The sequence below is a fragment of the Aplidium turbinatum genome, chromosome 11 (genome assembly GCF_918807975.1).
Source record: "Aplidium turbinatum chromosome 11, kaAplTurb1.1, whole genome shotgun sequence".
In the NCBI taxonomy this organism is placed as follows: domain Eukaryota; kingdom Metazoa; phylum Chordata; class Ascidiacea; order Aplousobranchia; family Polyclinidae; genus Aplidium; species Aplidium turbinatum.
Window position 1 is genome coordinate 15,691,762 of NC_137482.1, and position 15,183 is coordinate 15,706,944.

General features: G+C 38.7%; 1 protein-coding gene across 1 annotated transcript; it reads left to right on the top strand.

Moving 5' to 3' along the window:
* Nucleotides 1–13,775: 13,775 nt before the first annotated feature.
* LOC145779544 (LIX1-like protein) lies at nt 13,776–14,754 on the top strand. The gene has a single exon (XM_082591149.1). It carries the CDS (start codon nt 13,845–13,847, stop codon nt 14,628–14,630), a length of 786 nt encoding a protein of 261 aa, XP_082447275.1. The 5' UTR covers nt 13,776–13,844; the 3' UTR covers nt 14,631–14,754.
* Nucleotides 14,755–15,183: the final 429 nt, after the last annotated feature.

The following is a 15,183-nucleotide window of genomic DNA, read 5'->3' on the forward strand; positions in this document are numbered from 1 at the left end:
AATTATGAAAATTTGAGTTGATAGCTACAATGCTACATAATAATTAATGTGAAACACTTATATATACACTACAGTATGGTGAGTTTTTGAAAAGCCCTTATTCAATGTTCACTCAAACATAAACCTTTTTTTTTCTTTCATGTTCCCTTAAACAACAAAGAAAAACTACATATATTACTCCAAAACTCATAGTTTTTGCCACAAATTTAGTGGCTCATGTGTTTTGTCTGCAATTGTGATTCCAGGGGATATCAGTTAGATACAGACCAAAAACGCTTTTATTTAAAAACTTAAATTAAATTCGAAGCAAATGCATATTATCACGGAATGGCCCGTTTCGGTGAGTCCGATTTGGTGAGTCCGATCCCTATTCAGTGATTTTTTGAATTTTTTTTTAAATTATTGGGTACCGTAGCCTAATCATCATTGCCGTTTTAGGATTAGGGATTAGGGGTTAGAAACTCACCGAATCGGCCTCACCGAATAGTAGCAGACCCATATTATCAAATACTGTACAGCTGTTTGTTCCATATGACCAGAGGTTAGTAGTAGTGCTCTACTTTTTTGGTAAAGATAGCGCGCTACTTTTTAGTTGGAGTAGCGGCGCTATTTTTTTCCAAAGTAGCAGTAGCGGGAGAGGCGCTACTTTTTTTCAGTCGCACTCATGCTACTTTTTAATTTAAAGTAAAAAAATACTCGTTTTTTAGGCAACACTGGCATGGTCAAGCAGATATATGATCGGTTTGGTTGCAAAGTTTCGGTCTTTTGGGAATCTCGTTTTCTGGTGTGGAGCTGCGATCCTGCGATCAAGGTGACACTAACACCAGTCACAACTCTGAGGATGAATTTTTTGGTGTGTGGGGCTGTGGGCGCCATCCCGTGAAACGTCGGTGCAGAAGGAAACAACAATTGTGGACGCCTTTTTTTCGGACAGGAGCAAGTCCTTGAGCTTTTCGAATACCGAGTTAAAACATCTGTTTATTAAACACAACACCCCCATTTCTTCCAGTGCTGCGGTGGAGAGACTTTTCTCTGTTGGAAAAGATGTGCTTAAGCCAAAGTGGGCAAGACTTAGTGACTCTTATTAATGCTCGTGTTTTTGAAAGATGCGTAACACTAAATTTTTCTTAGAATGTGTTTTCTATAATGACGTTAAAATGACAGTGTAAACGAATGAGAACATTCGTTTTCAAGGTCATTTTTGTGTCACTAGGGACTTGAAGAGTGTTTTCTAGTGTCATTTTAGACAAAAGTAGTGGAAGAAGTAGCGGTAGCACACGCTACTTTTGTACTTTGGTAGCGCACGCTATTTTGGTTCTAGTAGCGATAGCGCGCTACTTTACAAGTAGCAGGTGCCCAGTGCCCACCTCTGCATATGACTGAGTCAAATTTTCCTTTAAACTTGGAAACCTAGCTAAAGGAAATGACTGCTTCAAAGCACTACATTTTTGCTGTTAATAGCTACACAATACACATAGCTCTAGCCTACTGGTGTTTCGACCTCTTTTTAATTCCTTTACGTTTGTGGGTTTCTGTAGCTATTCTGCAGTGGCTACAAGCTTAACAGTTTGTCATTAATTTAAAGTTTTTAGTTGAAGCTGTAGGTTTTTTTGTTATTGAGCTTTCTTTTGGTGTAGACTTTTGCTTATTGTGCGACTCTGTGTCAGTGGCGGATTCAGAACGTAATTTATGGCTGGGCCTAGGAAATATCTTGGTAGGCCTTCAGCCTTACACTAATAATGCCATGGCGGGCCAGCATAGAAAAATTTAGTGCTACCGGAGCTTCTACACAAGGCGGAGTCTCCTAGGTTTCGAGTTAAAAACGTTGGCTATGTCACCATAATCCAAACTGTCAATGAGTTGTCTTTCAAAAGACAAAAGTGTCAAGTTGTTAAGGCATCCAGTCAGCATGATGATCTCAAGCGCGTTTGGATCTTGTTTGTTGCGGAGAAAAGTCTCTCAACGCTGCAGGACGAGGAAGGCAGTGTTATGATGGTCCTTAAAACACTGTTCATGTTTGGGAAAATGTCAGCAGGGCAGCTGTCCAGTACTTCCATTAATGTAGGAAAGTTTTCCCGATCCATTTTTTGTCTGATGTGTTGAATGAATACAGCATGTTCAGCATCTGCGATCTAAATGCCATACAGTGCACACACACCATTTAGAATGTTTTGTTTTTTTTTCGCCAAAAGTGGCAAATCTAGGTGCAAAAGAGGCCGCTGCTCTCATTAATCCATACGTGTCGTCCATAAAGCGGCAGTATAACTTCGTTATCTGCATGTCAAGAATACAGTTCTACAGCACCCTTAAATCCTCATAATCCTAAAAAATTGACCACAAAAATACAGCAGCCTAACGATCACTTCGGGTCAAAATTTAGTTAAAAAAAACAACGCTTCCGGGTAGTATCGATCTCATTCCCTCGGGAATACCAGCCCGAGTAATATCGTACGTGCCACTGACTCAGTTGAATAAAATTGTGAAATTTAGAAGTTATATAGGCACTTTTTTCTTCTCCTCTCGTCTTTTGCTTTGAAAGCTCTAGAAAAAGAAAACGTGATGACCGGTTAAATAGTGTTTCAGATTAAAAGACCGGAGCCGGTCAAATAGCCACTGCCTTTAACAAGTCCAATTAAATGTATTTTGTGTTAATCAAAGTTACAAACTCTTATTCGAAAAATTGAGAAGTACTTTTTTTGTCTAACTCTAAGCAGAATAGCAGTACCAACTCTAACCAACTTAGTTAATTGCGACGGGTGTTAGAGAAACGATATTCTCCCGTCGTGAATTTTACCTTCTTGTTCTAGAGTCGTTCAGTCAGTTCTCTTTAGAAAGCCCCTCTGTCTCTAAGTATTTTTCAATTCCCCGCTTATTTCATAATATAGTGCCTTTTTATCAGTACCGTAATATGAGGTAACTTTGGTCCACTTTTTTTTTTCTTGAATGCTATCACAGAATGCTTAATCTTTAAGAAGTGGAATTTTATTCCAAAACAAGGGCTTATGAACTGACACAAGTGCTACCAGGGACGTGCAGTCAGGGGAGGCAGGTGAGGCAGTGCAACCTTAAAAATGCTTTTGATTGCTCTAAAAATTTGACAGGATTATTTTTTCAGGTATTGACACAATACAAGAGGGTGCCCCATTGAATTAAAAAAAATTTCAATTTATGAATCACCCTACTATTCAACGTGAATTACCGTAACAGCGTGCGTATCGCGTTGCTCGCTTTATCGCTACTTTTGGTATTATTACATCACAACAAATCAAACAGTGCGGTCGTGATAGACTACTCTAGCATATTTTTCGCTTCTCGTTTTTCATGTTTGGTACAATTTTTTTTCGTAATAAACGTTCACAGCAATTGCCGAGACAATTTCAACTTTTGCCGTTTGGCTTCGGCAACGTTTTTGTAGGGGTTTGCAGTGGGTGCAACCTAATTCGTACCTTGAACCATTTGTACAGTCAGTTCGTACCCTAAAAAGATCGAGAAAATTTTTTTTAAAAAGCCGAAGTCGCTGATCGCAGTTTAATAGCACAAAGCCGAAGTCGCTGATTGGAGTTTCCCCAAACAATTTGAAACAAACTGGAGGGTTAGGGTTAGCGGATACTGCGGTTAGCGGAAACTGCGATCAGCGAGAGTTAGAGCATAGATTACTCTATGGTTAGAGTTAGGGTAAGCGGAAACTGCGGTTAGCAGAAACTGCGGAAAAAATTTTGCGGAACCTGCGATCAACGAGGGCTAGGGTTAGAGCATAGATTACTCTATGGTTAGAGTTAGCGGAAACTGCGGAAAAACGTTTGCGAAAAGTGCGATTAGCACACTTCGGTTTTGAGCTATTTTTTCTCTCGATCTTTTTAGGGGTAAAATTTTAAAATAATTGCGGAAACTGCGATCAGCGACTTCGGCTTTTTTTTGAATTTTTTTTTTGATCTTTTCAAGGTACGAACTGACGGTCCGAACTGTTCATGGTACGAACTAGGTTGCATCTGCTTGCAGTTACGAGTTATCGCACGATATTGAAATAAATATCGATATTGAAAAGATATCATATCGTATCGAAAATTCGATACATCGCCCAACACTATTCCCTGGCTCAACAGTCAACTGACACTTCTTCGCGGAGCTGTCTCATACCTTGTTCCACGCCGTCATTCTTGTTTGTTTGTTTGTTTTATCTTTATCCTGCATTGCGGGAAAGCGGACTTGAGCGCTATGCATCGGTGTACGGTGTACGCCCTCCGACGTACACCTGACCCACGCTGCAGCCGACGGCAATGTTTGTTTCCGGTTGTCTACTCTACTTATGACTTAAATTTGGTACTACCCATTACTCGAAATCGATCACTGGGTAGAGGCAATTATCGTAAAGTTTCTTGCCTAGAGAAACAACAGCAAGTGCGGGTGGCAGGAGTCGAACATGCAGGCTTTCGACTGTGAGCCCAACGCGCTAACCACTCGGCCTTGAAGATGGGAGAGAAGCACTTCGGACACCAATATGTTTAAAAAGGTTTTAAATTTACACAAACATCCTTTATACCGCATTAAACATATATTTGACCACTGGCCAAAGTTACCCCAAAATGATGTGATTTAGTGGGGGAACTTTGGCCACCCATAGATTGCTTTTTAATGTAACGCAATCATAATATTGCTTATATATTATTAATAACACTTCTTTTAGGTTAAGAAAAATGCAAAAAATAACTTACCACACTGACTCAGTTTCACTGCAGAAGTGAAAGTAGACAGCTCAGAAATTAGGCTTCAAATTTCGGAGCTGGTTTACAAGCTCCTCTTTGGTTAAAAAGGCGATGACGTCACGAAGGAGGTATCCACCAAAAAATAGTAGAAAAGTGGGGTGAAATCAGTCAATCATGACGATAAAAAGCTTGCAAGTGTCCGCCTTTGGTAAATTAGTTGTGTTTTGCTTGTTTCTGCTTCAATTTTTACAATTGAACCAACCCTGCAAAACAGAAAATCTCACCTATGCAAAGCAATGTAACACAGGCCCGAAAAATACCACATATCTCCTTAGAAAAGAGTTAAACTTGACCAAGTTTAACAATTTATCCGAAGAATACTTCTAAAGATACCAGCATTTATTCAAGAACATATCTCTGTCGTTTCTGCTTCGCTTTTTACAATTGAACCATTGCTGGAAAGCACAAGCTATCGTCTATCCAAATAAAGCTAAGCCAGGTCCTAGAAATTAAAAATATTTCCTAGATAAAGAGTCGAACTTGACCGAGTTTAACCATTTATACGAAAAATTTCTTCAAAGATACCAGCATTTAATAAACGCTAATTTAAAGAACATATCTCTGTCTATTTACAAGCAAAAGTTGTGGTTGATAGCTTTTTCACAAAGCGAGCAACCGGGTTTCAAACACAAGCAAATAGCGCCCGATGACCCGATGACTCTATACAATACACGTATAACCACAGTCAGGAAAAACGTTGCAGCACCGGTAATAAACTGCCAAGGTTATGGTTTTAAAAACTTTAACGTCCTCATTTGTATTGATATTTTGCATCACGTATGACCATCAAAACAACAGAAATTAACCTTCATAATTAAGAAATTGTGAATTTCTTTTAGAAGGAGCTTTTAGACCAGCGTTTCTCATGGAGGGCAAAATCGCCCCCCAGGGGGCGAAAATATGGCGAGTCTGGCTCACCTTCATTTGGATAGACGATAGCTTCTGCTTTCCAGCAATGGTTCAATTGTTAAAATCGAAGCAGAAACAAGCAACTTACAACTAATTTAATAAAGACACAAAATGATCGCAGACCGGGTGAGACTTGTATACTTGCTTCGATTCGGAAATGCAACGAGTCATCGGGCGCTATTTGCTTGTGTTTGAAGCCCGGTTGCTCGTTTTGTGAAAAAGCTGTCAACCTCAACTTTTGCTTGTAAATAGACAGAGATATGTTCTTTAAATTAGCGTTTATTAAATGCTCGTATCTTTGAAGGTATTTTTCGTATAAATGGCTAAACTCGGTCAAGTTCAACTCTTTACCTAGAAAATATTTTTAACTTCTAGGATCTGGCTTAGCTTTATTTGGATAGACGATAGCTTGTGCTTTCCAGCAATGGTTCAATTGTAAAAATCGAAGCAGAAACGACAGAGATATGTTCTTGATTAAATGCTGGTATCTTTAGAAGTATTCTTCGGATAAATAGTTAAACTTGGTCAAGTTTAACTCTTTTCTAAGGAGATATGTGGTATTTTTCGGGCCTGTGTTACATTGCTTTGCATAGGTGAGATTTTCTGCTTTGCAGGGCTGGTTCAATTGTAAAAATTGAAGCAGAAACAAGCAAATCACAACTAATTTACTAAAGGCAGGCAAGACACATACTGTTGTAATGCTCAACCCTGTGTTATTGTTGTGTCTTGCCTGCCTTTGGTATAAAAATCAAACTCTCTCCCGAAACTATAATTTACTAAAGGCGGACACTTGCATGCTTTTTATCGTCATGGTTGACTGATTTTACCCCACTTTTCTACTATTTTTTTGGTGGATACCTCCTTCGTGACGTCATTGCCTTTTTAACCAAAGAGGAGCTTGTAAACCAATTCCCAAATTTCTAACCTTTTTCTGATGTAATTATTCAGCAGCAGATATCGCAAAAACAAAGTTAACAGATAGAAATACGTTATAATGTAATGTAAAATCAGAAACAAAAGGTTATGATTGTCTAAGTTGTAAGAAAAACTGGAGTTGTGCAAAAAACAAAAAAATTCAGATGTGGACCGAAGTTACCCCAGAAGGCCAAAGTTACCGTACCCCATATTACAGTAATATGGTGGGAGTTATGAAAGCGAAACGGTTGCACAGTTACGGTATGTCGTTTCAGAAATACGGATATGGTTAGCTTAATTCCGTGAGAGTGGCAAATGTTACCAGAAAACGTGACCTAAATTCTGTGGGAGCAGAATTGAGGTTTTGAATTTGCAGAGTTAAAATGCATTTGCAAAATTGCAATTCTCATAAGTTTCGGCTAAATGTTGTCATAATTTAAATTTGTTAGATAAAAACATGGTACATGTTGCAAAACCAAGCAAGCAGCAAAGCGTAAAAAATGTCAAATTTACTCTTGATCCTTAATCCTTATAGTGTTGGCGGAACTATGAAGTTGCGCGATGCGCACCCCGCCACCCCCTTTGGTTTGGTTTCCCTTCATGAAATTTACAAAAATGTTCTTGTATCAGTGTTGCCAGATTATCTCTTGTGTTAAAGTTCAGCGCGATTGGTGAAATCTAGGGACCAAATCTACCTAGTTAACATTTTGCCTGTTGTTGATGTTGCTGGTGGCAAAAAGGTAGCTCAAAATATTGTCAAAAACTGTGTTTTTCTCCTACAATTCAGACAAGCATCTTACATTTACAACTTACCCTGCCATCAAACATAGGCTAAACAAGTTTACTTTGAATGAAATTGAAGGGCAACACTAAAAGGCGGAAATGCGGAAGGCGGAAATAAGCCGGGCGTGAAATGTCGTATTGTCCGCAGAAGTAACGATTTAATGCCGATGTAGAAAACGCAGAAGTACGATCTTGGCGTCCATATTGTTTAACATAGCGATAACTTCATCATGAAAGAATGAAATGTTGCAACATGGAAAAAGGCGGAAATGCGATTTTTAACAACAACTCACCACCGAACCTACTTTCATGTTGAAATATCATTGAAAGATATTGTTTAGAAGCAATTGTGAGGTCATTAAATACTTTGACTGTTTTAATTCCACAGTTGTTGGAGTAAATTTCGAAATTTAATGGAATTTATTGAAATAGGAAAAAGGCGGAAATGCGATTTTTAGCCACAACTCAATACCGAACATTTTCTTATGTTGAAATATCATTGAAAAATATTATTTAGAAGCAATTGTGAGATCATTAAATACTATGACTGTTTTATTGTAAAGTTATTTCGACTTATTTTCGCGCTTCCGCATTTCCGCCTTTTAGTATTGCCCGAAATTGAAAGCTTGCGTAGTGTATTATTAAGTATTGAAGATCGCCATGGTTTATTTTTTATACAAACACAACAATGATTTTGGCAACAACTTTTGTGAAAAAAGAGGAGTTTTTCCTTGGCCTGGGCTCGTTAGTGTTGCACTACTAATTCATGCCACAAGGGTATTCTATTCGACCACCGCTTTTACCAGTCAGTTTAACTATCATTTATTGTGAAAAGAAAAGGGTTAACAAAACCAACTAACGCCAAGAGAGGACATTGCGAAGAAGGGAGCGTTCTTTCTAGCTATTAGCACAACTAGTACATGTACATCGAGCAATTGTGATTCGCTAACCATAAGCTTCATGAGCAAAACACAGTGTCTATCGCTGTCAATTCTTGCTAAAATCAGCTGCCGAGAAACAAACTTTTTTCACTTTCATTATTTTTGGTAAAGCTACTGTAAAATCTGGCAACTTCCGTTTGGTTAATTTTGGTCTGGCAATAACTTCTGAACGAGGTATATAATACATACAGAACGGTACCGTATATCATTCATCAGTGGTGCCACTCCTAGTGTTTTTCCACTAGGTCTAGTGTTTTTGGATTCCATCTAGTGTTCTAGTAGTTTTTTTTGCTATCTAGTGTTTTTTAGGGCTGTGTTGGTGTGCATAAGTTTGGACAGTATTCATAGTAGCCCCACCTATTTTTTGTTTGGTTGCATCAATGTGTTTGTAGTGCTTTTCAAAGTGGACAACGAGTTTTTTGTCTGGTTACACCCAATGATGACCAAATTTGAGATATTTAGCATAAATACTTTAAAGAATACACACTAGGGTGGCTCTTATTTGGCAACAAATGAAAAAAATTTGAATTTTGTGTGGGACACCCTTTTAAAAGGTGAGGTTGTCAGAAAAAATAACTCCTGCAAAAAATTTTTGAATTTGAAATTGATTTAGAGGTGGCCCTCCCCCCCTAAAGTTTTGCTCCCTCCTCCAAAATACCAAATCTGCATATCTCAAAAACTGCTTGAGCTAGAGATACGGTTTTTGTGTCAAAAGATGCAGAAAGCATGATTTCCTATATGCTTTGTGAACAGTGATTGCGTCTATCTTGAGTAGAAAAGCAGTTATTTAGAAAAAACCTGTTTTCGGTATTCTAGCACAAAACAGTGCTAAACAAGTATTGTGGCCCAAGCTATTCAATAAACAAAGTTCATAAACTAACCGGTAAAACTGGTAAAGCAATAAACGAAATAAGTATTCCTAAACTTTTATGCATTCATGCATAGCTAAAATGCCCGTTTTGTATCATATTCCTTGGAGAAACTCCTGAGCGTGGAATCCGCTTTCAAGCTTCAGGTGCTATGCATCGCACTTGTTGGATGGCAAAGGCGATTTATGCAAAAAGCTTGGTGTGCATTTATGGTATCTGTCCGAAGAAATGGTTGGACTAGCCTTGTTTGACTCTCGATTGTCTGTGGAAAGTAAAAAGCTAATGGTGGCAACCATGTTAGATGAAACAGGAGAACGTCCACCAAGGAGACCAAGCATCAAAGTAGATGCGTTTCTTAGCAATAAGGGTCTAGAACAGTATTGCACCTCTAATTCAAAATGGCTTCTTCAGCTGTTGGGTGAAGATGAAGCAATAATTATACTTTCAAAGGATCCTGCTCATTGGACTGAAGATGGTGCATTTATTCAAGCTTTACACATGGCAAAGGGACTTTCAGTAGTCAATGACAGAGCAGAGAGAGGAGTTGCTCTAAGTCTAATCCAGGATTTTAACAAAATCTTAACTGAAGATGAGTACCAACTTCAGTTTCTTTTGCAAGTTGTTACTGAACACAGAAAACTGTTTCCAAATTCCAACAAGAACAATATTGTCTATTCTTCTTCGTTTAAACCTTCTTTGTTACTCCAGGGGTCAAGGGCTCTGTCTTTTACCACTCTTGGGCAGTGGCGATGCGGTTTAGATGCTTGAGCAGGTGTCGAGCAGCAATCCTTTGATTCGTCCATTGATTCGTCATCCAGTTCAAGCAGACCACGCACACCATTTGGCGCAGTTACAGATGGTGTGGTCTGTGGTTTGTTCCTCTTTGCCACACTCACAGATTGCGGATGGAGCCATCCCCAATTTGTGCATGTTGGTGCGAAATGCAGGCGGTTGAGCCGCACGCAGGCCTTCCTTGGCAAATTATGCATTCCGGTTGGATGGGGGCTGGTGTCGGAGATACAACTTTAGAGTCTTGAGGAGTTCTTCTTCCACTCTGAGCTCCATTTGTTGTTCTCCCAGGTAGCCGCGCTGATGGATTGGTCTTCAGCGGTTTTCATCAGAAGTTGTGCGTCACATACAAATGGGTGTCTCGATTTCAGTTGCCGAGGATGCTCGATTGCTCGCTCACAAACTCGTAGAGATTTGAGTGGAGCAAGTGGTTGGGGTTCGTAGTGCGGCGAGAAAGAGACAGGATGGCTTCTTCGCGACGAAACTCAGCTGGTTGGTTGCCTGCAAGGACAGGGAAATTGTCCAATGGTGTAGGTCGCAGACATCCTGTCACGATGCGCAAGGCAATATGTGAAATATTGTCGATAATATCGCTTCTTCCAGTATGATACTGACCAGAATTACATTTTGATATGAATATCGTTACCAGTGTTCCCTCTAAGGTGCAAAAATTAAGACAAAAAAACGAAATTTTGTAGACGGTTTCGTGGTCACAAAAAAGGTTGTAAAATCAAGATTTGGTCAAAGGCGTTTTTTCTAAATAACTGCTTTTCTACTCAAGATAGATGCATTCAATGTTCAGAAAGCAGATAGAAAACCATGTTTTCTGCATCTTTTAACACAAAAACTGTATCTCTAGCTCAATTGGTTTTCGAGATACGCAGATTTGGTATTTCGAGGGAAGGCACAGAACTTTAGGGAGGGAGGGCCACCTCTAAATCAACTTCAAATTAAAAAAAAATTTGCAAGAGTTATTTTTTCTGACAACCTCACCATTTGAAAGGGTGTCCCAAGCAAAATTCAAAAACTCAATTTTAAGAGCCACCCTAATACACACTTATGAATGTGAAAAGTGTTCAAAGTAGACTAAAGTAGGTAGCGTACCCTACCTTGTGGTAGGCTTACATTTCGTCGGCTTACATTTGATGAGTGTGGAGTTCTCAGACTACACTACCTCAGAACTTGTCACTTGTGAGTAATATTGCGTTTTTGACAATATATTTGCAAAGGCCAAATTTGGGCAAATTTTGTTCGCCCCCCCAAATTGTTTTACTCTCCAATGGCTATGACTTTAGGGCTCTCACTTTCAAGGAAATTCAGTTATATTTTGAAATTTTAAGGACTTTTAACACTCACTAATGCCATTGGCTGTCATTTTTATACATTATGCGTGTAAATGATTGTGTATTTATGATACTAGTGTTTTTTTGTGAATCTAGTGTTTTTTCAGTCAAATCTAGTACTTTTCATGACAAGGGAGTGGCAACAGTGTATATCATACAGTCTGGAAGTTACAGCGCAGCAGTAACTCTTGGACTGTTACACCAGCAAAAAATATCTAGGTGAAAAATCCATATGTGTGTTTAACGGATGCAACCTAGTTCGTACCCTGAAAAGATCAAGAAAAAAAATTTAAAAAAAGCGGAAGTTGCTGATCGCAATTTCCGCAAACATTTTTAAATTTTCCCCCTGAAAAGATCGAGAGAAAGTAAGCATAAAGTCGAAGTTGCTGATCGCAGTTTCCGCTAACCGTAACCCTCACCCTAACACTAACCCTCGCTGATCACAGTTTCCGCAAACATTTTGATCACAGTTTTCTGCGCTTTCCGCCCGGCTTTCCGCTAACCCTAACTCTAACCATAGACTAATCTATGCTCTAACCCTCACTGATCGCAGTTTCCGCAAACATTTTTCCGCAGTTTCCGCTAACCTTTACCCCATGGATGGATCCAAGGGGGGTGTGCGGGGGGGTGTGCACTCCCCCAAAAATTTTCTAACTGCTATTATTTTAATAAACCAATGGTATTAAGATCTACTGGTATTACTTTATATTTTGATAGATCATAGCATTTTATATCAGCATGTAACGAATTGATGCTGAGTAGATTATGGAATGTGCACCAATTAAAATAATAATGTGTTTTGTACTGCTCATGTTTTTAAACTTTAGAATATTTCCCAAAATTTCATCACGTTCTTGAATTTTGTTAGCCTATACCATAAGTGTTTTTTATTCATGCTTGTTTTAAGACTTGATTTTTCATGCACACTTTCTCCGTTTTCAGGTCTTTATTAATATTAAACAAAAACATCTGTATTAACAACATGAAAGCTTATCAGGGGTGCAACCTAATTCGTACCATGAACAATTCGTACCATCAGTTCGTACCTTGAAAAGATTGAGAGAAAAAATTAAAAAAGCCGAAGTCGCTGATTGCAGTTTCCACAAACATTTTAAAAGGGTTAGGGTATCGGAGTATCGATTAGGTAAGATCGAGAGAAAAAAATAGAACATCGCTGATCGCAGTTTCCGCAAACATTTAAAAATTTCTGGTAATGATCCTAAGAGTTTGCCAATGTCGCTGATCGCAGTTTCCGCAAACATTTAAAAAGGGTTAGGGTTGATCGGATTTTCCGCAAACATTTTAAAAGGGTTAGGATGTTTCCGCAAACAAACAAACTGAAAAGATCGAGAGAAAAAAATAGAACAAAGCGGAAGTCGCTGATCGCAGTTTTCGTTTTTCCGCAGTTTCCGCAAACATTTAACAATTTCTGGTAATGATCCTAAGAGTTTGCCCAAATCGCTGAACGCAGTTTCCGCAAACATTTTAAAAGGGTTAGGGTTGATCGGAGTTTCCGCAAACATTTTAAAATTTCTGGTAATGATCCTAAGAATTGGTGTTTGTTTGCGGAACATTTTAAAATATTTGCGGAAACTGCGATCAGCGACTTCGGCTTTTTTTAATTTTTTTTCTCGATCTTTTCAAGGTACGAACTGACGGTACGAATTGTTCATGGTATGAATTAGGTTGCATCCGCTTATCAGTATGCCAAATACAGCAGAGACACATTTTGACAGTGCCACACTGATGGACCTCCGTGAATGAAAATAGATTTCAGCGGCACCCCCCCAAAAATTAGAGGCTGGATCCATCCCTGCTACCCTAACCATAGAGTAATCTATGCTCTAACCCTCCCTGATCGCAGTTTCCACAAACATTTTTCCACAGTTTCCGCTTACCCTAACTCTAACCATCGAGTAATCTATGCTCTCTAACCCTTGCTGATCGCAGTTTCCGCAAATATTTTTCCGCAGTTTCCGCTAACCCTCGAGTTGTTTGCGGAAACTCCGATCAGCGACTTCGGCTTTGTGCTATTAAACTGCGATCAGCAAATTCGGCTTTTTTTATTTTTTTCTCTTGATCTTTTCAGGGTACGAACTGTTTAGGGTACGAACTAGGTTGCACCCGTGTTTAACTTACTTTTTCTGCCATTGCATCCGAAAATGCTTATAGTTACTGGTACATGATAATTGATAATATACTATCATCTATTATTAATACTAGACTGCCTGGCTTTCCATTCACCTCACAGCAATTGTTCTGAGTGTCTCCATTATGTCACATGATGGTAAATAAGTACAGTAGGTTGGTGAAATCGGAGTATTTAATTTTCCTTAAATTTTTTGAACTTGATGTACCGGGTACCGGCATTATTATTTTTATAATTTTATTGCTGAAAATTGTAGCCTATACCGGTATGTTATATATATAATAAAAACAACATTACCTCTTATAGGTGCACTAGTTGTTGTTTTTTGGTACTGACTGATTCAAGCAATATCTAGTGTTTTTTGTGTTTGATTTGCTTTGAAAATGGAAGCAACTACTTCAAACAACGCACTCAAAGAGGCAGTCAATGCCGTTGTTAGTAGTTTTAAAAAGCATTCAAAACAAAATGATGCTGTAGATGCGGTAGAGGCATTGCATGAATTTTGGGTGATGAAGCATGCTCGAAGTGCCAAACTGCTTAATGGGAATGTTCAGTATTATGCTGTACCTCAACCCACCCATCCTTATGTATGCTATGTCATATTGCCTGGAGGAAGTTGCTTTGGCTCGTTTGAGGAATGCTATACCAAAGAATCAGCTAAGCAAAGTGCTGCTAAAATTGCTTTGATGAACTCTGTTTTCAATGAACACCCAACAAACTTTATTGATGCATTGACTATAAAGAAGATGCTTTCAGATGCATCTTTGTCTTTTCCATCCTGTTTGGACCGAAAGACCAAACCTTTGGATGTTTTCAAGCAAATGCTGGAAAGTCATATTGGCCAAAGTATTCTTTCTTTTCAAGAGTCAATGTCAATTTTCCAGTTACTTCATTGGAGCGGCAATCTCAAAGCAATGAAACAACAGTCTTGCTTCAGAGATGAAGTCATACAACATTACTCAAATCGTACTATTGATGATGACTTTATATCACAAATGGTATTAAATTGGGTTGCAAAAGAAAAAGACCAACCGGGGATCGTTGTTAAAGAAATTAATAAAGCAGAAAAGGAAATTCTGGCGGCTCGATTAAGTGGACAAGAACTGCGCTTTTATAAAGAAAAACTGACTGTATTGAATTTAGCTCATATTAATATCACCAGCCAATGAAGTCCTGCATTACTTTTTTAGTACAGCTGCTTGGCCTTTATTTCTGCATGAAACAAATATTTGTGTAGTTTACCATGAACAACTGATAGGTTTAATGTTTTTACCTTTATTGTTCCACATTTTTACCTTACTAAATTCTCAAACCAATTGAACATCACTGTGTTGACTTTTTCGTATTTCTTAGACGGGTCTGCTACTATTCGGTGAGTCCGATTCGGTGAGTCCGATTCGGTGAGAGCCCTATTCGGTGATTTTTTTGATTTTTTTTTTGAAAATTATCGGGTACCCTAGCCTAATTAAAACCCCTAACCCCAAAAACCCAAACCCCCAAAAAAAACCAAAACTCCCAAAAAAACCCAAAACTCCCAAAAAAAACCAAAACCCTCAAAAACCCAACCCCCCAAAAACCCAAACACCTAAAACCCCCAAACCCCAAAAAACCCCAAACCCCTAACCCTATAACGGTAATGATAATTAGGCTACGGCGCGCAATAATTTAAAAAAAAACTCACCGAATAGGGCTCTCACCGAAAAAGGCTCTCACCGAATCGGA